Here is a 21315-nt window from a genome sequence, read left to right on the forward strand (position 1 = left end):
ATCCAGCATTTTATGGGAACCTGTAAATGAACATTCCTCTGCACATCCTCATCTCAAACGCTGCAGCTCTGGGCTGCTGCATGAACACTTGTAAACTAGGAATTGACTGAGCCAGAGAACGGGCCTGACGGCACACACTGGTGTGGCACGAGAGCAACGAGCACGCCCATTAACATGAGGTAACTTTTCACCACTTCAGACGTTGTTATCATCCCAAAAAACCCCAGGCCCAGAGGCAGCAGGGAGCAATTCTCTGTGCCTCCACAGCTCGTCGCTCTCTCCCTCCACAAGCCCGGCTGTTTCCCAGGCAGTGACAGCTCGGAGGCAGCCGCAGCCCCTGCACTCTGGCTGGGCACCAGACCGGCCCGGGCACCACACCGGCCCAAGCACCCGGCCGCACACAGGGCAGAAAGGAATGAATCCTGCAGCTCTGCCCGGGGCCTCTGGCTTTACTCAGGTGGCTCCAGCTGCCAAAAAGGAGCTGCTTTATCCCAGACATCAAGTTACACTGAGTCTCCCTCCACCCTCTGTAGTTACACAAACCCAAGGACAACCTGAGAGTGGAACGAGCAGAATCTTAAATCAGCACAGGTCTACTGGGTCCAAACTGTTTAAAGTTAAAGTTTATTTGTATCTTTTGTAGGAATATCAATAAAAGACCTCAAATGTATCTATATCTGTACATATTACAAGAACCTTCAAAAATTATTCACAGAACAAAAATAAATCTTCTTTAGAACAAACCCAGGCAATGAAATGCAGAAATGGATCTCAGAGACCAAACAGTCCAGTGCTACTAGCATAAAAATACGGCTTGAAAAACAAGTTCATTACTTTTTAAGGTGTACTTTGTGGAAATAAAAAATAAATTATTTAGAGCTATCATTGTAAAACAGTTCTGTGTAGTAACACTCTTATTAAGGCCCTTGAGACAGAAAAATCTATTTTTACAGGTAAGGTTCCTGGCAGGCGCGATCCGTAACGACATGTTCGCTCTCACGGGAGTTCACTTACCGTGGAGGAGGAAACACCTAAAAGCATCAGCCTAAACGTAATCCTTTCGCTTTGTACGACTCAGCTGGATCCCTGTGGCTGACCATGCCCAGGGCTGAGGGAAATGCATTTCATGGCTCAACCCGGGCAGGAATTAATTCTGTAGGAACGCTGCGGATGTTTTTGTGGAACACAAACAGAATTCACACACACACGGTGGCCTCAGCAGGGAAATGTTGCTGACACATTCCACGGGTGCTGCTGTAAAAGTGACAGGCTTCAATCATTGAGTTTTCAGGTGAGCTTAGAAGCTGGTGGGTTTAAAGCAAGCATTAAAAGATGAAATTAAGAGATCGTGTTGATGAGGAAAAAAAAAGCCTAAGCCAACCCAAAGTAATTGCAGGGACATAAAAGAAACCCCAGTTCTTGGATAACTTATTAGATGAACGTGGAATTTATTAGTGCATACACCTCTAATTCTCCAAGCAGAAAACAGACACATCCCTTTCCATGCTGCTCTGGATCCCCTGCCTGTGATGCCGCTGGAGACGAATTAATGCTGCAAAATGTGTTAGCTGTAGGAATCTGTGCTTTTCTGCATAGCTGCCCATTTCTATTACAGCAAGGGGGAAAAGGATATTCCTGGATCTGAAATCTGTGTGTCACCTTTAGAAAAAACAAGGTCTGAATTCCTAGAGCTGCAGAGACTGGGCCTTCACAGGGTGCTGGCCTGGGCTACGCTCCCTCCTCATCAGGGCCTGTCCCACTGCCGCTTCCTCACCGCTGATCACCCAGGAGCCCCTGCCAACCATTTGGGAAGAATCATCCCAGAACAATACCGAGTCACATGGCCAGGATGGGGCAACTTTTCTGTTTCAGGCTTAGGAATACATGAGTATTACTCCTACAGGCTGCACCACTTCAGCTGTTTCCAAACGAGCGCAGTAGTTGCTTGCATCAGCATTAGACACAGCCTGATGTATCTCCTGAAAGCAGGAACCAAAAACTAATGACAATAACACTCATCATCAGGCTCTGTGCTATTTACTTCTCTCATCACTGCAGAATCCAACTGGCAATTAGTCTGAAACCAAATGTGACCAGGCCCAGTTAGAGCTCTTGCTCCAAAATAGACAGACCTTTTGGCTTCCACGTGGTTTACTGCCACTTGAATTTTATCAGACTGGACAAAATAGAAGCTGGCATTTTCACATCTTGTCAGCTTGAGGCAGCTGAAAATTTTTCTAGAAAGCTGCCTGGTAACAAACTAGGAGAGACAGTTGCCTGCAGAACTTGAGAGCTCAACGTTTTGCTCTGCAGCTAATCAATTTTTGTCTTGCAGCATTGAGATTCCGCAACCTTCAGCCCCTTTTTGGGTCAACGGGCAGCTTCTCCTCCACAGCGGGAGTTAGAGGAGTAGGCTTTGCACTTTAGGGGAGAAACTGCAATGTAAGAGAAGCAATCAGCCTCATGATGAGCTGCGAGGATGATACCGATGGGTCACACTCTTTTAGAATAGCAACTTTTTTCCCTACAAGCTTAAGAAATAGGTAGAAGAAGGTACATTATTAGAATGACAAGTTACTTAAGACCTCACCAAAGTATCTGTCTCAGGGCAGACTATTACTTCCCCTTTAAAAATCAGGGCTGAAATGTTTAATGCTGGACTAAGGCTACCAGAACGACACATCTGCTCCTGCCTCCTAGTCAGCCTACTCCTATGCCACTTGCTCTCACGGCTCAGTCACAGAAGACCCAGGCTATTTGCACGTGCCCATCTGAAAAGGCTACTTTTGGGGAACAAACTTCCCAGGATGTGGCTGTGTAATTACAGTACATAGCAAAGGAGAGATGCAGATCACACAGAAACAACTCAACCAAAAGGGCTGTGCAAAGGTTTCTTGTAAAAGAGAGCTGCTCACAAGAGAGATTAACACAAACTCGATAGTCTGCTTACAGCTGTAATGCATGAAGGAGGAAGGAAAGGAGGAGGAACTTAAAGGCACTATTTGAGAAAGAAAACAGCAGAGTCAGCAATAACCCAGAGCTGGAAGACGGTTTGGAAAGTATGGAAAAGAAATCACTACTGAGCAAATGCAAAGCCCAACCCCAGGTGAGTCACACAGGGCTGACTTTGCTACGGATATTCCAACAACAAGACAGGGATGCTCCTTGGGCTGTAGGATCAAGTCACATTTGAGCAGACAGAGCAGCTTTGATCTGAAAGCATGAAATATAAATCCCAACTTGCTGCAGACAAGTCTGCTCTAGATGCAAATTAACAGCCAAAGTCATGCTAGGAGAGATCCAAGCACATTTTTCCTCTCCATCCTACAGTGCAGGAGATGTAGTCTCTGTATTTATGCATAGTTGGTCAGGTGCCACACTGGTGTGATGGCCTTTCAGTGGAGTGCTGTGACACTGGTCAGCAGGACAGGTACCACCCCCGCACCTGCAGGGGCCACATTTGCACTTCAACAAAGAACATACACACAAACTTGACAACAGACATTGGATTTAGGCCCTCAGTATTGCCAATCCTTCATTTTCAAGGCAACATTTCCAGGAGGTCAAGAACTTGGCTTAGAAACTCCTCCATTTTCCATGTAGTACAGTTTTAGAGATTTAGAAGCTAAGGCCAGAAAGGACAATGAGCTCTGGCCTTCTCCGTACCAACGGCTGTCTGACTGCAGCCAGGTACCCCACAGCCACCTCAGTAACTTGTGCTGAGCTGTGCTCCTAACTGTTTGCTAAACACATCCCCCTCTCAAGGTTCTGTCTTGTTTTGAAGCCCACTCTTCCAATTTCTGTTGTCTAGAACACGTTTGAATGGTTTAACCACACTCACCCTTATGGGTTTATTTCTCCAATTCAAAATTTCAACTGCTGTTGCCATAATTTTATTTACTTTGAGAGTTTTGGGGCTAGAAAGATAATCACAAAGTGACTACTGAGTCTAGAATCTGAGGCTTGAAAACAGCCTCTCAGACTAAATATTGTGGCATTTGAGGAAATGATGAGAATTGACAATACTGTGCCGTTTATTGTTAATCTTTTACAGTTGGTGAATGTCATTATCTTCCAGGAGAAGGTCACTTTGTAATTACATATGCATTCACGTACAGCCTGTAAGTACGCTTCTATGAAATGGAACTGAAAGTAACTGGAGCTGAAAGCTTAATAAAAACTCCTTCAGAGGAAAATGGTGTGTAGAGAACTTAAAAAAAAAAAAAGCTCCCAAAACCTTTTGGAGTATCCAGAGAAAGGAAAATGTCAGTGGAAATGGAAGATCTTTTAAACACAAACGTGCAGAAAGCATCTTTCATTGGAACTAGACTGGCTAAGCTGGTAGCTGAAGCAGTGACATTGAACAGCAGTTAAAATATAGAAATCCTCTAGGAAAAAAGGGAACTTTGCATATGGATGCCTACTTTGCTGAGCATGGGCAGCCTGCAGCTCAGCCTGTCCTCAGGGCCTTGCCCGGCTGGTCCTGATGGGGTGCGGAGAAGGAACTTGAGGTGCCACTGCACGCTGCACAAAGTGGGGGTTGGATAGAAATTGTAAGAAATAAAAGTATTTACAGGTCTGTAAATTCTCAAAACAGAAAATATAAAACTGCTTTAGAAGCAGGGTAAAAACCAGAAAGGATCCTACCTTGAAAAACTGCAGGTTCCCTGTCTGTCTGTCTGATGGGAGGCTGGACTTTGTGCAAATGCAAGGAGACAAGCTTGCTGCTCTTTGGACCTTGTTCAAAAAGCCTGACAATGGTATTTTTTTTGCCAGAGCCCTACCTAAAGTAAGTACAGGACCCAGCAGGAGCCAATTTTCTTTCTAAAATGTTTGCTATCAAGTTTGCATTCAGGAAAAGAACAGCTAGAGAAGAGGGGAATAAAACCAGCAGATGAGTTTTTCTTACAGAATTCATTTCACTACTATTTCACTCCACTCGTGTACTTGTGTCAGCCGGCCTGATACATACAGCTGCTGTCTAGTTTAACCCACTGCTCCTCTCTCTCTCTCTCTCACCCACAACACACGTGCACTCACACTCCCCCCCTTCCTCCTCCACGGGCTGCAGTGCTTTCAACAAGAGCAAAAAATAATAATAATAATAATAATAAAAATAGCAATAATTAAAAAAATCTACAGTATTCACTTCCTTTGGGTATATTACATCAGCATTTTCTGTACATGACCCCAGAGCTCCCTCCCTCTATTTACACAGTGATATGGAAGGACTTGTTCTCGGGAGCCCGGTTCTCCTGGCCTCCAGTGGGGAATCAAAGCCCACCTTTCAGAGTCTGTTTGTTGGGTTTGTTTATTTTTCCTTTTGCATTTTCTTAGCAGCATTATGTAAACCTAAAAGGGGAAGGTGGCTGTGTTTTGAAGGTTTCTTAAGTCTACTGTCTATTGTCCTTCTTCTGGGGAGACGGCTGGCAAGAAGGTGCCCAGTCAGAAGCTGCTGTTTTTGAATTCACCATTCTCCGTGATGGAAAGCTTGGTGGGGTTGGTGGGGGAGATGCCATTGCGCGCTTGCACGCTGTAGCGCTCCTTCACCTGCGTCAGGGCACCCATCAGCCGCTTGTTGGCCGAGTCCAGCGACACGATCCGCTTCTCCTGCAACACACACCCCCCGCAAAAGTCAGAGCCCCTTTGCCACCCCAACGCCTCTGCCCCGAAAGCCTGCTTCACGGGGGAGCTCCCAGCACTGGGACAGTGTCTTCAGATGGGTTCTAGGCAGAGGCAGCGTGGCTGACACTCTCTGGTGAGATGGGATGTCTGCCTCTTTCTGTTTTCTGGGGATAACGTGGCCCCTGTGTGCCACGGGCTTTGCACGGGCCGGGCTGACCCTTCCCGGCCTTTGTGTGTGATGGAAGGTGACGGTGAGTCCAAGAGGCATGATCTGGTCAGGGTGGCTTCAGCCACACGGCCTCCCACGGAGGCAGGTGGAAATGCAGCGTTTTACCATGGGAAGGGGTGGTGAGGGGAAGGGTGTTGGTGTTAATAACAGCAATAGCCAATTAAATTTCTCTTTTAAACATGTGTTAGAAAAACAGAAACAGGCAGCAGAAAACAAAAGTGGTGGAGATTCCACCTGGCAGTGAAAAGTGCAAATGGTGTCTAACGGCCATTGTCTCTGTGTTTGGGATGGAGTGTGCTCAGGATAAACTCATGGAATGGTTGAAATAAATAAATACAAAAATGAAGCAGATCATGGCAGCCTGCAGTCACCAGCAGGAGCGAGGGTGCAATAGCAACATAAAGAAGCAGCCAAAAGCTAAAACTAAAGGGGTTATTTGAGGGGAAGGGGAAGAAGGCAGTGTGGGTGGAGGGAGATGCCATCAACAGAACACAAAGAACAAACACTGAACACACTGCTCCTAGACCCATTCCAGCTCAGAGGGGCTCCACCGAATCCAGGGTTCCCACATCCCAGGTTTGATTCTCCTGGCACAAAGTGCTAGCCTCCACTTTTAGCAGAATGCCAAAAGATGTGTACTAAATTCATAACAAAATTTAAAACCCCATCAACAAAACCCAGCCTACCAGCAGCTACACTGTCTGCAGGGGGATAAAGCACCCAAGAGTCAAGCCAAAGAGTTGGTGGCACAATTAGGAATTAATTTTGGTCTTCCCTCCAGAAAAAACAATAATGCAGCCACAAAAAGCAGCAACAGAGATGGCAAAAGGTAAATATACTCTCCATGCTACCAGCTGATTGGCTTTTTTTCTTTGATAAGGAAAAACGTCTCATTTACTTGGATGAGAAAAAGCTACGTGTGGGAACTCTTCCCAGTCCAGCCTATTGAGTGGCAAAATGCAAGGAAAAATGATGCACAGAAGGCACAAACATTAAGGGATAGTTCAGACATCCTGCTCAGGAGACCTAAGTGCTACAACAGCCTCTGGAGAGTTTGATCCCAGCACATCAGCTGTGGTGTAATCAAGCAATGTTTTGCTTTTCTCAGCGGTCTTCCCCCCAGGGGTAAGTGTTAGGGTGCAAAAACAAAGCAGAACTTAAGTACTGCTTGTATTACAGCCCTGAAGAGAACAAGCTCTGTATAGCAGGGCAAACGGAGGAGGAAGCTTGAGAAACCAGCAAACAGAGAGGCAGGCTAGAGCCTGCCCTAGCACTTGCCCTGATCCAGTCAAGGTAAGCAGGAAAAAAAGAACAGTCAATGGAGGAGTTAAAGGCTGTAGCCTTCCCTCCCATGCTGAAATAAATCCTGCAAAACACATCTGCCTTTGCAGAAATGTGTTCTTCAGCAAGTTAAAGCTCCTTCTACTCAGATTAAAGTTCACCTGGAATCTATAAAGCAACATGATCCTTTCTTTTGAAAGAGGTAAAAACGAAAGGCTGGTTGTTTCCTGGCACTGGCAAGCGCTTGCTATGCCAGTTTCCAAACCATCTGGAAATCTACACTTGGAAAAATCCATCTTAAAAGCACAAACTTGGTGAGCAGAGGCATTTTCTCACTCAAAATAAAATGCAATCTAGCAAACACCATCTCCAACACACATGAATTGGACACAGGGAGTGGGAGGAGCTGGAATGAGTAGGAGGACAGTGCACTGGGCCAGGACTGGGTACTGCTCAGCTAGAGAACTGATCAGGTTTACTTGCCTGTTTGAATTATCTCATCCCCATTTATGACCTGTAATTTAACACAGTGGAGATGTCACTTGCAATAGCAACTGGGCTAGTATTCTTTGCAGCTCCACTGCTTCAAGAAAAGAGTTTATAGCCAGACCTGGCCCCTGCTTGGGCAGTGGGGCCCAGAGCCAGTCCCTGGAACCATGAGAAGCCAGTGCCCACAGCCATGGGTGGCCCTGTGAGAGAAGCAAGTCCCAAAAACCTATAGCAAATCCCAAAAAGCACCTTGTGCCAACATAACTAATCACAAGAAGGCTGGTTACTACTGTTTCCTAGCTGCCATTTAAGTCAAACAGGTGTGATAAACCAGGCTCCAACTCAACTCTGTAAATCTCATGTGAAACAGACCTTTCCCAGCCACTGCTATTTCCCTTTGCCAAATGAATCACAGACTAAGAGAAACCTTCCAAGCACAACTTAGAAGGATTGCTTCTGAACTCAGCAACCACTTGGGCTCCTCTGGTGTGTCTGCTCTGAATCTTTCATTTGTTTCCTCTTCTGCCCCCATGAAGGGGCAACGACAACTAAGCTTCCCCCACAAAGTGGTTGATGCCAAAGCAGTTAAGGTTTGCTGGTCACCTTACTTGCCCAAGTAGCTAACAGGACTTCAAGAGAAAAAAGTGTCAGATTAAAAGAGGAATCATTCATGCTTCTGTTTTGCTACAGTTTTTTCAACATTTTGCACTGTAGGTGATAAATGATCAAGGACCACACCTTGCCAGCCCTGAGGGTTTGAAGCTTCCCCAAGTCAGCAGCTCCCTCTGCCAGGTGGTGATGCTGAGGGCTCAGACTGGCCCACTCTCTGCCTTGCTAGTCCACAACCTCATAGGGAGGCTCAGAGCCTTACTGACATAGACAGGTAACAAAGGGAAGGGAGAGTTTCTTACTCTGTCACAGTCTTTCAAATCATAGAATGGTAGGGTTGAAAGGGACCTTTAGAGATGATCCAGTCCAACCCCCCTGCAGAAGCAGGTTCACCTAGATCAGGTCACACAGGAACGTGTTCAGGCAGGTCTTGAAGACCTCCAAGGAAGGAGCCTCCACAACCCCTCTGGGCAGCCTGTGCCAGGGCTCCCTCACCTCAACAACGAAAGAGTTTTCTCTTATGTTTAAATGGAACTTTTTGTGTTCCAGCTTCATCCCATCACCCCTTGTCCTGTCGCTAGATTCAACAGAAAAAAGTGATGCCCCAACCTCCTGACATCCACCATTTACATATTCGTAAATATTAATGAGATCCCCCCTCAGTCTCCTCCAGCCCCAGTTCCCACAGCCTTTCCTCCTAAGGAAGATGCTCCAGCCCTGTGATCACCTTGATGGCCCTGCACTGGCCTCTCTCCAACAGTTCCCCACCTCTCTTGTGCTGGGGAGCCCAGAACTGGACACAGGACTCCAGATGAGGCCTCACCAGGGCAGAGTAATGGGGGAGCAGAACCTCCCTCGACCTGCTGGCCACACTTTTCTTGATGCATCCCAGGATGCCATTGGCCTTCTTGGCCACGAGGGCATATTGCTGGCTCATGGTTAGTTTATTGTTAACCAGCACTCCCAGGTCTCTCTCTGCAGAGCTCCTCTTCTCCAAAACCCACTCTTTCTGAGTTTGCTCAGTGCTCCTTCTGCCTTCTTGTGGCAGATGAAAAAGGTATCACCTTCTTCAAAAACCAGGCTGCTGTTTGGAGGAGCTGCCATTCCATCAGCACGTAACAGCAAGATGCCATCACTGGGCCTGTCTCCAAAAAAATGCCCCAGTACCTTTAACTGCTGCTCCAGCTCCCCCTTACCATACTCCTTGATCAGACTGGAGACTAGCTGTACTGTTCCTCACCATGTGACTGACTACAGTCCTGTTCATTCTCCTGCACTTTCCCACTTTGCATTTTGAGCACAAGTTCTCACAGAAAGGATTTAATCTCGTGCTGCATCTAGAAAGTGATGACTTCACTGCTGTCTCCACGTAAAGCATCTTGCATAACAACTAAGAACTACATATGGTGTAATTCCAGTAGGATTTTCTTTTTATTCTGTGAGGTTAGGTAACAGAAGTGCCACGTTACTGTACACAAGTGATTTATTCAGATGAGATGGCATGCATCCAAAAATCCAGCTTTCATGAGCAGTCTTTCTGAAGAACTGTGAGAAAATGGGCAGAGGCAGCACAAAACCCAGAACTTCTGAAATTATAAAAAAAAAATCTGCTATAAATATGCTCCTAGTGTTACCAGGCTTTAAAAAATGACATCTTTTTTCTGCTCTACTTTTCCCCTGCAGTTTCGTGTGAGCTCAAGCATTGCTATTATTGCTGGCCACTCAAAAGGAAAAAAATGGCCAGGGTATGCCCTTTGCTGCCCATTCATGCCTATGTTCTAATATGTCAGTACCTTCACAGTGTTCAACTGAGGCTCCTACACTGGGAAACAACTTTCTGAAACAACGGGTTATTTCTGAAAGGGGTCATCTTCTTAAGATTATCTATTAAGGAAAGGTTGCAGATGGAACTACTGAAAAGCCAAGAGTCGAGGAAGATGTCCTCCAAATGCAAATATCACAAACAACACAGCAGGCAGATACCAAACCAGTCTCAGGTTCTGTTGTACAAGCTTTGCTCACTGGGATCGGCACAGACACAGAAGAAAAGCTGAAATGATCCCACATAATACACCCACATGCATTGCCCTCTGGGTCTCACTTTCCGCAGGTAACTTGTGTCGACTGAGGCAAGCACTGCAGGTTTGTGGCAAAGTGGGCATTTCTGCGGGACTGACGTGGTCAGATGGGGTGAAATGTCACATGTGACATTATACAGGGCAATGCTTCAGTGCAAGCATTCTCTTCCTGACCGGAACGTTCAAAGCCATGCTTTTAGCCTGCATAGCTGAGATGCATGCACATGGCAATCGAACTATGCTGCTATAAGGCATAGCTCTTCCAGGGTTTGCAGCCCACACTTGGAGCAGTGTCTACACAATGCACCTCTATTCCTTTAACCCCTTGGGATCTCACAAAGTAGAAAAGGTTTTGGAGAAGTGATTAGTTGTCAGGCTGTCTCAAAGCCTAGTGTTAGACTGTAGAGTCTTGATCAATTAAAAACCATCAATTCTCTCCTAGGATCCAGTACGTCACATGTGCACCACCATGGGCCAAAACTGGCTTGGGGGCCAGGGGTGGGAGTGTAGGGGAAAAGAACAGGTTTGAGACTCAGAACACTTGGTTCTTGGAGATACTGAGCTCCTTACCTGTGCATCAATAATTTTCTGCTTTGCATCAATGACAGCTTGCATCTCTGCATGATCCTTCTTCAGCTCCTCTTCAACTGCCATAAGTCTGATGAGCAAAAAGAGGTACGAATTAGGACAGGTTAATACCATTCCAGAGCGTTTCAGGTACTCTGGTCTGTAAGTTTTACTTCTCTGATTGTCCTGGCTCTGCAAGAGAAGAATTCTTCTGCCCTTGAAAAGACTTATCTATGCTTCTGACACTCCCAATCGCCTAACCTTGTTACTCTTAAAATGGACATTGTGAAAAACACAACCACTCTGGAAAACTAATGCCTTGAGTACAGATTCCAAACACAGCAAAAAGATCTCTCATAAGTACAATGGATATCAGGGTTAAAACTTACAACATCTTTTCCTTCACTCTCCTGGCAACCTGAAACAAGTTTCCCCACCTGTTTCTTTGTATCTAAGGCAGGATGGTGTCAGTCCAGAGATGTTCAAGAAGCCCATCCAACTACTTTCTTCAGTGTCAGAGGGAACACGTGACACAGGGGAGCTGCTTGTCCTTACACGGTCCCCAAGCTTTCCGAATCCTCACCTGCTGATGATACTTTTCATCTGGCTGTCCTTCTCCTCCTGCTGCCTGCGCAGTTTTTCCTCACTCTCTTCCAGCCTTGATTTGTACTCTGTCAGCAGTTTCTGCATCTGCTGCTCTTGCACCAGGAGCCGACGCTCGTACTCTTCCAGGCGGCGACTTGACACCTTCAGGCGCTCCTTCAGCTTCGCTATCTCTTGTTCATACTACAGGTGGAAGGAAAGAATCAGATGGAAAGGAAAAAAGAAGGGATGAGAACTATAATCTGCTGCTGCTGCTGTTCAGAGAAGGATGTTGGGTTTTTTTCATGAAAAATAAATTGATTAAAGGAAATGACAAGCAAAGAGCTGTGGACAGCCACAAACAAGGAGCACATAGGCTCCCATTGAGTAATAAGCTTTTCCCACACTGTATGATGGCATTCTGTGGCACAAATTAAGCAGTCAGAGGACCCTCAGCCCTGACTGCTAAAATCCTTGGTTACTCCAGACTCAAGCAGCTTCCAGACAGAAGCTGATAATAGGGCTTAACTGGAAAAATGACCAAACTTACAAATCAGACCAGTATGGGACCCAAACAATTCATTCTTCAGGACCTAATCCAGGCATGAAAACCATGTGTGAAGACAGAGCAAATCATTCACTATAGAACAGAGTCTGTAAGTTTATATGGATGAGGTTTTATTCTTCTACTTACTGCCTCTGAAGACAATCACTTCTACAACAGTGCAAACAATCTCAATGGACTCCACTTCACTGTGGGTTTATTCACCTTTCCTAACAATCTTATATTCCTGCTCTTGTCTACCAAATGTTCTCCTTCTCATTCCTTGCCTTCTCCAAATACCACAGCTCTTACAGCTCTTCATCACCATAGCAGTGTATAGATGTAATTGTGTTTGGAAAACCAGTATCTACTCCTGAAAATAAATACACTTTAAAAACCCCAAAAGACCACTGACATTTCTGTGTAGCCCAGAAATGCTGTACCACTCAGATGAAGCCTCAGGTAAAGTCCAAGCCAAAGCATGAATGCTGATGACTGAACTGTGCTGCTGATGACTGAACTGCATTTACAGAGCCTTGTACAATCACTTAGCATATCCTAAGCTATACTCAGTCGGATTAACAACCACGATTTTTCTTTTTAATGGAGTTTAATGATCACTAAAATGTTTTGCAAGCACAGAAAAATGGCAGTATGCTGTAGCTGTAGTGCTGCCATAAAAAATAATGACTTGAGCAGGGTCTAATACACTTAAGCAGTGTGACTCACGGTGCACCTAAGTGCCAAATACCAGCCTGTAATGTATAAACTCTCAGCTATGTCAGTTGGCAGCTGACATGCTACAGCCTGTACGTGGGTTAATCTGTACTATGGGACACTGTACTACAGGTGTGTGTGGCAGCATTTGCAGCAGGAAGTAATGCCAATACAAGCTGTGTTTGAAAGCATGACTGTCATAGCAGCGCCCAAAGCCCTTCCGAGCTTGGCTGTGGGGTTGCCAGGACTCACTGGCAGCCCCTGAGTTGGCTGCATACAGAATAACATCTACCTTCTCAGCATGTTTGACTTCATCTGGATTCTGCTCTGTGTCCTCCTCTACTTCTTCATACTGTCCATTGTTGAGAACCCACGCAGCTGTCCTTTCCACTGGTGACATGGTGGCAGAGTCCACAGGCGACTGAACCTGGAGCAGAGATACCTGTAAGCATTTTCCAGAGAAACTACATACAAATCAGCTCTAAAATTCAGCTTATTTGGAGGAGAAAAATGACCACAATTCCGTCAGTCTCAAAGGATTCCCCAAATCTCCCTTCATACTTCAGAGATACTGAAATATATACTATAGAGATACTTCATCCTCCCTTGACTTCAGAGCCCCAGCACTTAATTCGAGTCCCTCCAAGCCAATGTACTTGCAAAATTTGTCTTCTTCTCTAAGCCAGCTTCAATCTGGAACGTCTTGTTTCCAACTCCTGTTCACATCCACCTTTCCCCTTTGACAGATTCTCAGTAAGCCTTTATCAACCTGTGATTTCTCTCACAAAAGAAAACATGAGCAACAAATCTTTGCTTGCAGCTTGTCCAGGTAAGACAGATTGGTTTCTTCAGAGTACTGAGGAGCTTAACTTGGGAGTAACTTCCTCAGCCAGGCTGCAGGCAGACTTTGCAAAGGCTGCATGGCTTGGATACGAGACAGCACAGCAGTACTTACAAGTGGTAAAGAGGTGTCACATTATCACTGTAGTGTCTATCAGATTTAGGTGGTCTATTGCAGCACGTACACCCAGACAAAGCTGTAAAAAGGAAGACAGGGCCAGCAGTGCTGCCTGGGAGAACTGTAAAACATCATCAGAGGGATCTTCTTTAAAGAAATCCAAAAATAAAGCCAAGAAAAGAAACAAGAAGCTCTCTGCCTGGCTGGGGAAAATATGGCTTGCTACAAATTCCAAGCAATTTTCATGGACAAAGACAAGTTTATAAGCATGGGAATTAGCATAATTACCCCTGAAAGAGCAACACTGTCTCAACTTTTTGAGAAATGCAAAAGATCAACCCTCCCCCTCTGCTCAACCCCAACTGTAGCTTCTTTTTGTGCTCAGGCAGCAATTCAGCTCACTGCCTCATTTCAGTGTTGTACTCGACTGAAATGTGCTCTCTGGCAGGGGGATTTTGAATTCTCAGTTTCAGCAAAGAGCTCTGTATCAGACAGCAAAAGCTCCTTTACTTGAGTTGGGTGAGGGATCACATCAACCTCCATTTCTCTTTCCTTTGCTCACAAGGACAGGGGTGGTGAGTGCTGCAAACATCCTACACCAGCTCTGGCCAAAGGATGTGCTTGCAATGAACGGCTCAGCTGTCCTGAGCAGCACTGAAGACTCCAGCACTGGAGGAAGCCTCAGCAAGGATGGGTGTGAAGACAAAGGAAAGGAGTAGGAATTAGGCAAAAATCCCTTGGATTTAGGCAGGGGCCATTTTGTTGGAAGGAAGTCTTCACAGCAGAAGGGCTAACAGCCCCTTTCAAGTGCAGTGCGCCAGCCTGGCATAGCTCCTTACTTAGATTTTCTAGATGGTATTTATCATCAGGCAGCCATACCAGGAGAGACTATGGCCTGTGTGTGGCTCTGCCACCAGCAAGCTCCTCTTGGAGGTAAATATTGGCGCTCTAGGAACTGCCAGAGGAATTGAGAAGAGCTATGGATCAACAGTGTCACCGTTGACGGAGTTATAGAGGACTATGATAGCAAAAGGGTGACTATAAACTCCATCTTCAGCCCTGTAGCAGACTGCTGATCAGCAGCTAACCTTGCTGAACAACCTTCCAAGCTGTAGCACAGAATATGTTCATCAGCCAAACTTGGAAAGCCTACAAAACCAAGTGGATGGCAGGCACTTCACATGCTAATGGGTTATGAGTTACACTCTAATAAAGGGGAAAAAAGAAAAAGCTTGCTAGGAATGTGTATTAATTCCCCTCTTTGCCTCTCTTCCAGAGGAACACACTGACATTTCTGTTCCCACCTACCTACTAAATGGAAATGGAAGGCAAAAAGTGACCTCTCCCAGCAAACAAAGGGCCTAGCTCTATATTCAGAAACAAATGGGACTTGTAGAGAACAGAGTCTAATAATTATAACGCCCACAAAGTGCATCTAGAGAGAACATGCCCAGAAAGAACATGCTCAGCTTCTCTTTTCCTTCATTCCTTTTTTTTCCCCAAATAAGAACAGAATTCCACAACACAATTTGCAATTAAAAAGACACAATGGAATCTGCCTAAAAAAAATTCTGGCCACTCAACTGGGAACACTTCAAGACATTTCTCAGGGGTGTGAGGAAGCAAAGAATAAATTGATTTCTCTGAATAAAGCGGGAGCAAGTACTCTTAATGAATCCAGTAGAAACAATTAATATAGAAAGTAGTGAGGAAAAACATGTAGATGTATGTGGCCTACAAGAAGGGGGAAGGAGGCTGCGTTGAAACCAGACCAGGTCACAAGCATCTGTGAAGCTGAATGTAAATGTAAGTGGAGAAGGAGGGAAGTCCAGGACAGCCACTGTGATGCTAAACAAGCAAGTGTAACTGATTTACTTGAGAGGAGTCAGGTAACCAGCAATTTAAGCTGAAGAGAGCCAGGGTTTACCAACAGCTAACTGCATGTTTCTTGTAAATACACACAGGGCAGAAGGTGTATGTACCCTGTAAGTTGTATGCACAAAGACTGGAGACACACCACCTGTACCTCATCCTCCTTATCCAAACACCTTTAAAGCAAAGCCTTCTTTGTGTAATCGTGTAGGCTCTCCTGTAACAAGCTCTGAGGAAAGGCAACAGCACCCCAGGGATTTTGGCTAGGACACTGCACAGAAGCACACAATAACACTTAAGCAGCTCTTTCAATACAGGTTCACATCGGATGCCTGAGAACTGCAAACGGAGTTTTACCCTTCACATTTATGCTTCTTACTGGCCTAAAACTTTCCTGCCACCTCCACACCAGGCTTAGTTGTAATCAATATACTTCACCTATGAACCACTTCATGTCCAAATGCAAAACACACACTCCAAAGGAGGACACAGACATATGCACTTCAAATCATATGCAATTACTTTTCTTTGATATTACTAACTTGGTATATTAAGCTTTGCTTTGTGATTCAGTGCTTCTGATCTTGTATTATAATGAACTTAAAGTATCAAGTAGTTTTGAAGCTCTGATTGCTCCCGGGTTCCCAGGTATCATCCATATTTTCCTCCTTCCAACTGTAACATTCAGGGATGTGCCAAGAAAACTTCACCAACAGGGATACCAGTAACAGCTTTGGCAGAGCAGAAGCTCATGCTGGCAACTAAGTTCTGCCAGCTTTACCATTCCAGCCAAAAGTCTTCCCCTGCATAACCATGGCTTCACCAGTGCTTTTGTCAACAGGGCTACATCAGCAAGGAGAGCCATCACCTCCTGCTCCTTGCAGGAGCTTCACCAGCACCATGGCACAATATCACCCTCAGGGGCTGCAACTGTCTGGAGTGAAACTCCTCCCTTGTGCCTGTGTGCAGGGTAGCATCCTTCCTAGAAGGTCTCGTGTAAAGCAGGAGCTTAGATGATTTACTTCTATCTTAGGCAAGGTAAATCAAATAGCACCATGTTTGCCCTCACAGTGACCACAGAAGCCTCAAGGAACAGCATGGGTGGTGTGTTCAAGAGCCTCAACCTGCCCAGCTGATAAGCCTGTTAGCATGGATGTGACCCTTCTAAAAACAACCACTTTCCCTCTGACCTGCAGATCCAGACATTTCCTACCTTTGCTGTAGTGCCAAGCATTTAAATACCCATTTTCTCTTTAACGTTAAACTAATTTAGGAAAAGAATTTAATACATAGGAAATCAAACCAGGATTTTTTTTCAAGGTGAAGGAATGTTGGCTTTTTGAAATGAAAAAAATCTTGATTTGCAGTTGCCTATGAACAACTGATAAAGGGCACTGGGAGTTGGTACATAAAAGCACTCTGCTCCAGAGAGTGTTTGCATTATTCATAGTTTAGGATGATTAATGAAAAAAGCAGTATCTGTTTGGCGACCAGCAACAGACTCTTGCATCACGGTGAAATACTGATTTCCCCACACTTATGACAGCTGCAGTATTTATTATTTTGATGGTGGTTTACTCTGTGATATTTTATCTTTGTTTATTCCTCTGGTTTTAGGTAGCTATGCTTTGAACTTAGCACCACAAGGCAAATGCAATCTCACGTGGCATCCTAACTACATTTTGGAAGCAAGCTTCTTTAATTTGGGGAAATTTTCAAGTTCTTTCAGCAGGCTGTTACCTTAGCAAATGAAAAACTTGTTTTTTTTTTTTAATTCAGTACAAAATCATCCAAAAATAATAGGTAAACAAGGCTTGACCAGTTTGTAAGGGTAACAAGCATGACCGTTCCTTAAACTTGCTACTGGTTGCTTGCTCAAGTGCCAGCACTCTTCATGGAATCATAGAATGGTAAGGGTTGGAAGGGATCTTTAGAGATCATCTAGTCCAAAATCCCTGCAGAAGCAGGGTCACCTAGATCAGGTCACACAGGAATGTGTCCAGGTGGATCTTGAAGATCTCCAAGGGAGGAGCCTCCACACTCTCCCTGGGCAGCCTGTGCCAGGGCTCCCTCACCTCAACACTGAAATAGTTGTCTCTTATGTTTAAGAGAAAGTACCCCTTGTAGTGTTGATAGATACCATAGAAAAAAGGGATGCCCCAACCTCCTGACACCCACCCTTTAGATATTTGTAACTATTAATGAGATCGTCCCTCAGTCTCCTCTACCCCAGACTAAACAGCCCCAGTTCCCGCAGCCCTTCCACATAAGGAAAGATGTTCCAGTCCCCTGATCATCTTGATGGCCCTGCGCTGGACTCTCTCCAGAACAACTCTTCATTCAACTCAAAGGTCACACAGCTTTGAATGTCAATGCAGCAATCAGCTACACATCAAAGCAGAAGGCGCCTGGAAAAAACCAACCAGCTTTCCTTACCTGCTGCGTCTGCTGCCTCTGGATTGCCCTCACCTTCGGGACAGGGCTCTCTCTGGAGGACGAGGACTGCTGCCGGGAGCGGCTGCCGTTCTGCAGGGGCTCGGCCACCGCGGCCCCTGACATGGCGGACATGCTGCCGGTGCTGCGCAGGGACGCGCTGTGCGGCAGCGACGGTGGCGCTTTGGCCCGGGCCCCCAGCCCGCCCTGGTCCACCTTGCGGATCTGTGCGTGGCTGCTGCAGTTCTGGCGGGGCAGCGCCATGGGCACGTGCTTGTCTGCTCCGGCGTGGCGCCGGGAAAAGTCCTCGCTCTGCGTGCTGCGCTTGGTGAAGTCCTCCATGCTGCTGTTGCTGGGGCCGCTGAGTTTCAAGTCTTCGCTGTTGCTTTGGCTCTGGGAGCTGGCAGTGCTCAGGTTCTCCAGGCTGGAATCCACAGAGGCCTTGGGCAGCGGCAGGGTCGGGTTGTTGAGATGGTAAACTGGGTTCTGGAATGACAGAGGCTGGAGGGTGCCTTGTTGGTTCAAAGCCGGGTGCAGAGGCCTTCTCACCTGGGGAGCACTCTGAGGCGTGCTCTGAGTTTCCCACAGCTGTTTGATGGTTGCCACCTGTGTGACAGAGACCTGGCTGCCGGCCAAGCACAAAGGCACGTCGTGCATAATAGAAGCATGGTCGCCGTGAGTCGTGTGAGTATCTTGGAGGTCCATGAGAGAGATACTACGTCCATTGGGCAGGATGCTTTCCTTTTCGTCCTTATCCGAATAAGTCATGCTCTGTGTGGATGCCTGCTGAACCAACAGTAAGGTCTTGCCCCTAAAGTATCCATCTATGTTTTCCTGGGTTGGAGACTTCAGTTTATGCAAGTCACTGTGGAGTGGAAAGGAATTAGGTTATTTTTTAAGTGGCCAAAACCCTGAGAGATCTGTCCCAGAGAAGTCTTTCTACCTCATGTAACCTCCCCACCATCTGAAAACTTCAACCAACCAGATTTCCTTTTACGAGCTCTTTGTGTTCAAGTCAGAACACACTCTTCCTTAATTACCACTTATCTTTAGGAATTGATTCAGGAAGTGCTTCATCATTTTTACTTTTTTTTTTTCCACAGGCAAGATGCAAACCCTTCCCACCAAATCCTCCCCACTTGGACACCTGTGTCTCCAGCAGAGCTTTAGAGCAGTTCAGATCCTGTTTAGCCCCTCACCAGCATTACATGTTGTGGAGGGTCTGAAAATTCAACAGGAGTTGTGTGAAGGTTCCCGTAGAGCTAGATTTAAGCTCAGGGGACGGACACTTCCACATGACCAAACGAGACCTCATACCTGACAGCACAGGAATCACCCTGAGACCACAGTGCCTGAACTCCAGAGCAGTTCTGCCACATCACAGCTTTTTGCTTCAGGTTAACAGCTATTACAGTGTGAACAATGCTGCACTAAACTGAGGAGGAACTGTTTTTGAAATTCCACTGGTGACAAGTTCCACCCACTGCCCAGTTTTTCCATTAGTGGCCTGATCACTGGAAGGAAACATCAGGGCTGACTGTGCATCCAGACACTCAGACCGGCAGTAAATTGCAGAACTGGATTTTAGCAGCTGAAGTCATTGACTCTCAGAGACATGTTTGAGCTCTGAGTACGTCAAAAGCTTTGGGTCTCCAGTGCCACCTTGTGCACCTCTCACTGGCACTGTGTATTGCCCGGGAGAAAGGCCTAAGCTCTTTGCTCCTACAGCTGGCCTGGCCAGACAATTCAGGTGATGAAGCAACTCAACTCCTAACAGGTCCAACAACCCCTTATCCCACACGTTCCCTCGAGATCTGCCTGTTACGTACCCATCAGTGGGGTCCTCAAATATCTTCTGAAGCCCTGAGGAGAGACTGCCACTGACGTTTGGACTAGAGTTGTGCTCAGTGAAACGCCTCAGCTGCTGCTGTATTGGCGTAGGGTTGGTCATTGATTTGGTGATATCAGCAAGGATACGAGGAAGAGGTCCCAGTTTTGCCACGGTCGCCTGTAGGAAGGAATTTTCACCCTAATTGGACAACAAGCACCGCGACATCCGCCAGTTTTTGGAGAGGCGGAGGGGTGGAGGTGGAAGGAAGGAGGGTGGGTGGTTGTGTGCGAGTGAGCCAGGGCCGTGATGCAGTGTTACGGAGCAGCATAACCACGGCGACGAGATGGATGGAGGAGACGAAACGGGGTGCAGCGGACATTGAGGAAAGAAAAGGAAATAGAAAAGAAATTAGGATTGACCCCCAAAAATAAAAATAATTAAAAAAAAATCATGCTCAATAAACCAAAACTATCGGCATTCCGGTGCAAAACTGTCATGCAAAGCAAACTGGGGTGGGTGAGGGCAAAATGGAAACTATGGTATCTACTCATTAAAGGGCGTTCAAAGGCTACAGATTCAGCTAGTGGGGGGAACTTTCCAGGCAAAGGGTGTCACATGGTAAAGGAAATGCATGCCAACACACAAGGGGATGCGGCATTCAGGAGGGGTTATGAGAGAATTGGAAGGGTTGAGGGAGATGGGGAAAGGGAAGGTTTTCATTTCATGAGCCTTTCACTTTTGATATCCTACGCTGATGCCATCTTCTGCAGCAGCCTGTTATCAACAACTAGGGTGTCCTTCCCTACCTAAAAGTGAAAAACAACTGTGTGGAAACATCAGTGATCCTCATCCCAACATTATCACATCAGCCTGGGATTAAATGTGTAGCTTCTTGTTCAATTACATGTTAGCTCAGTGTTGGCCAGGTCTAGGATAAGAGCAGCTGACCTTCCAGTAAGGAAGGCTGCTTATTCAGGCTTTTTATCTTTCTCCCCCTCTGGTTACTGCTGGTTAGATCACCTACAGGTCATCTTCAACCTCTTGGGACTGCAGGAAGAATGTGAAGGTGCTGGAGGTTTATAAGAAAGTAAAACTCTGCTACAAAGACAACACTCTTGTTTCAAAGATATCTGTATTTTTCCTGTAAGCAGGTATTGGCTCTGTCAGTTTGGCTCCAGAGAAAGGTCCTTTTACAGACACCTTCGTACAGCACCACTTCTGTGTCTATTAAAATCTCTGAGGTGACTTTCTCATCATTTCCCAGTCATTACCTACAGGAAAGCAGTATTGCATTTCTCTATTTAGCAAACCACTATAGTAGCTCCCAAGGGCCTGTTGGGACACATCCATGCATCTAACCTACAGAAAGGGCAAAGCAGATCTGCTTTGATGGTGTATCCAAGTCTCCTCCCTTTCCTCACTGCCCAAGACATTTATGACCGTAGCATTCAGAGAGCAGTTCACAGGAACTAATACCAAGTCCAAAGATCCCTTTGCTGT

At 46.0% G+C, this 21315-nt stretch overlaps 1 protein-coding gene across 11 annotated transcripts in view; it reads right to left on the reverse strand.

Annotated features, from left to right (window-relative positions):
• Positions 1–645: 645 nt before the first annotated feature.
• Positions 646–21315, reverse strand: part of RASAL2 (RAS protein activator like 2) — a 187673-nt gene continuing 167003 nt past the window's right edge. For 6 of the 11 annotated variants that reach the window (XM_062004133.1, XM_062004137.1, XM_062004136.1 and 3 more), the window contains 7 exons: positions 19814–20013; positions 17988–18849; positions 13014–13148; positions 11462–11664; positions 10882–10969; positions 7619–7649; positions 646–5610 (listed from right to left, as the gene is read on the reverse strand). In XM_062004133.1, coding sequence (XP_061860117.1) covers positions 5468–5610; positions 7619–7649; positions 10882–10969; positions 11462–11664; positions 13014–13148; positions 17988–18849; positions 19814–20013 — 1662 coding nt within the window. In that variant the 3' untranslated portion in view covers positions 646–5467. The other 5 variants (XM_062004134.1, XM_062004129.1, XM_062004130.1 and 2 more) reach the window with 4 other exon arrangements.

This window comes from Colius striatus, chromosome 10 (genome assembly GCF_028858725.1).
Source record: "Colius striatus isolate bColStr4 chromosome 10, bColStr4.1.hap1, whole genome shotgun sequence".
NCBI lineage: Eukaryota > Metazoa > Chordata > Aves > Coliiformes > Coliidae > Colius > Colius striatus.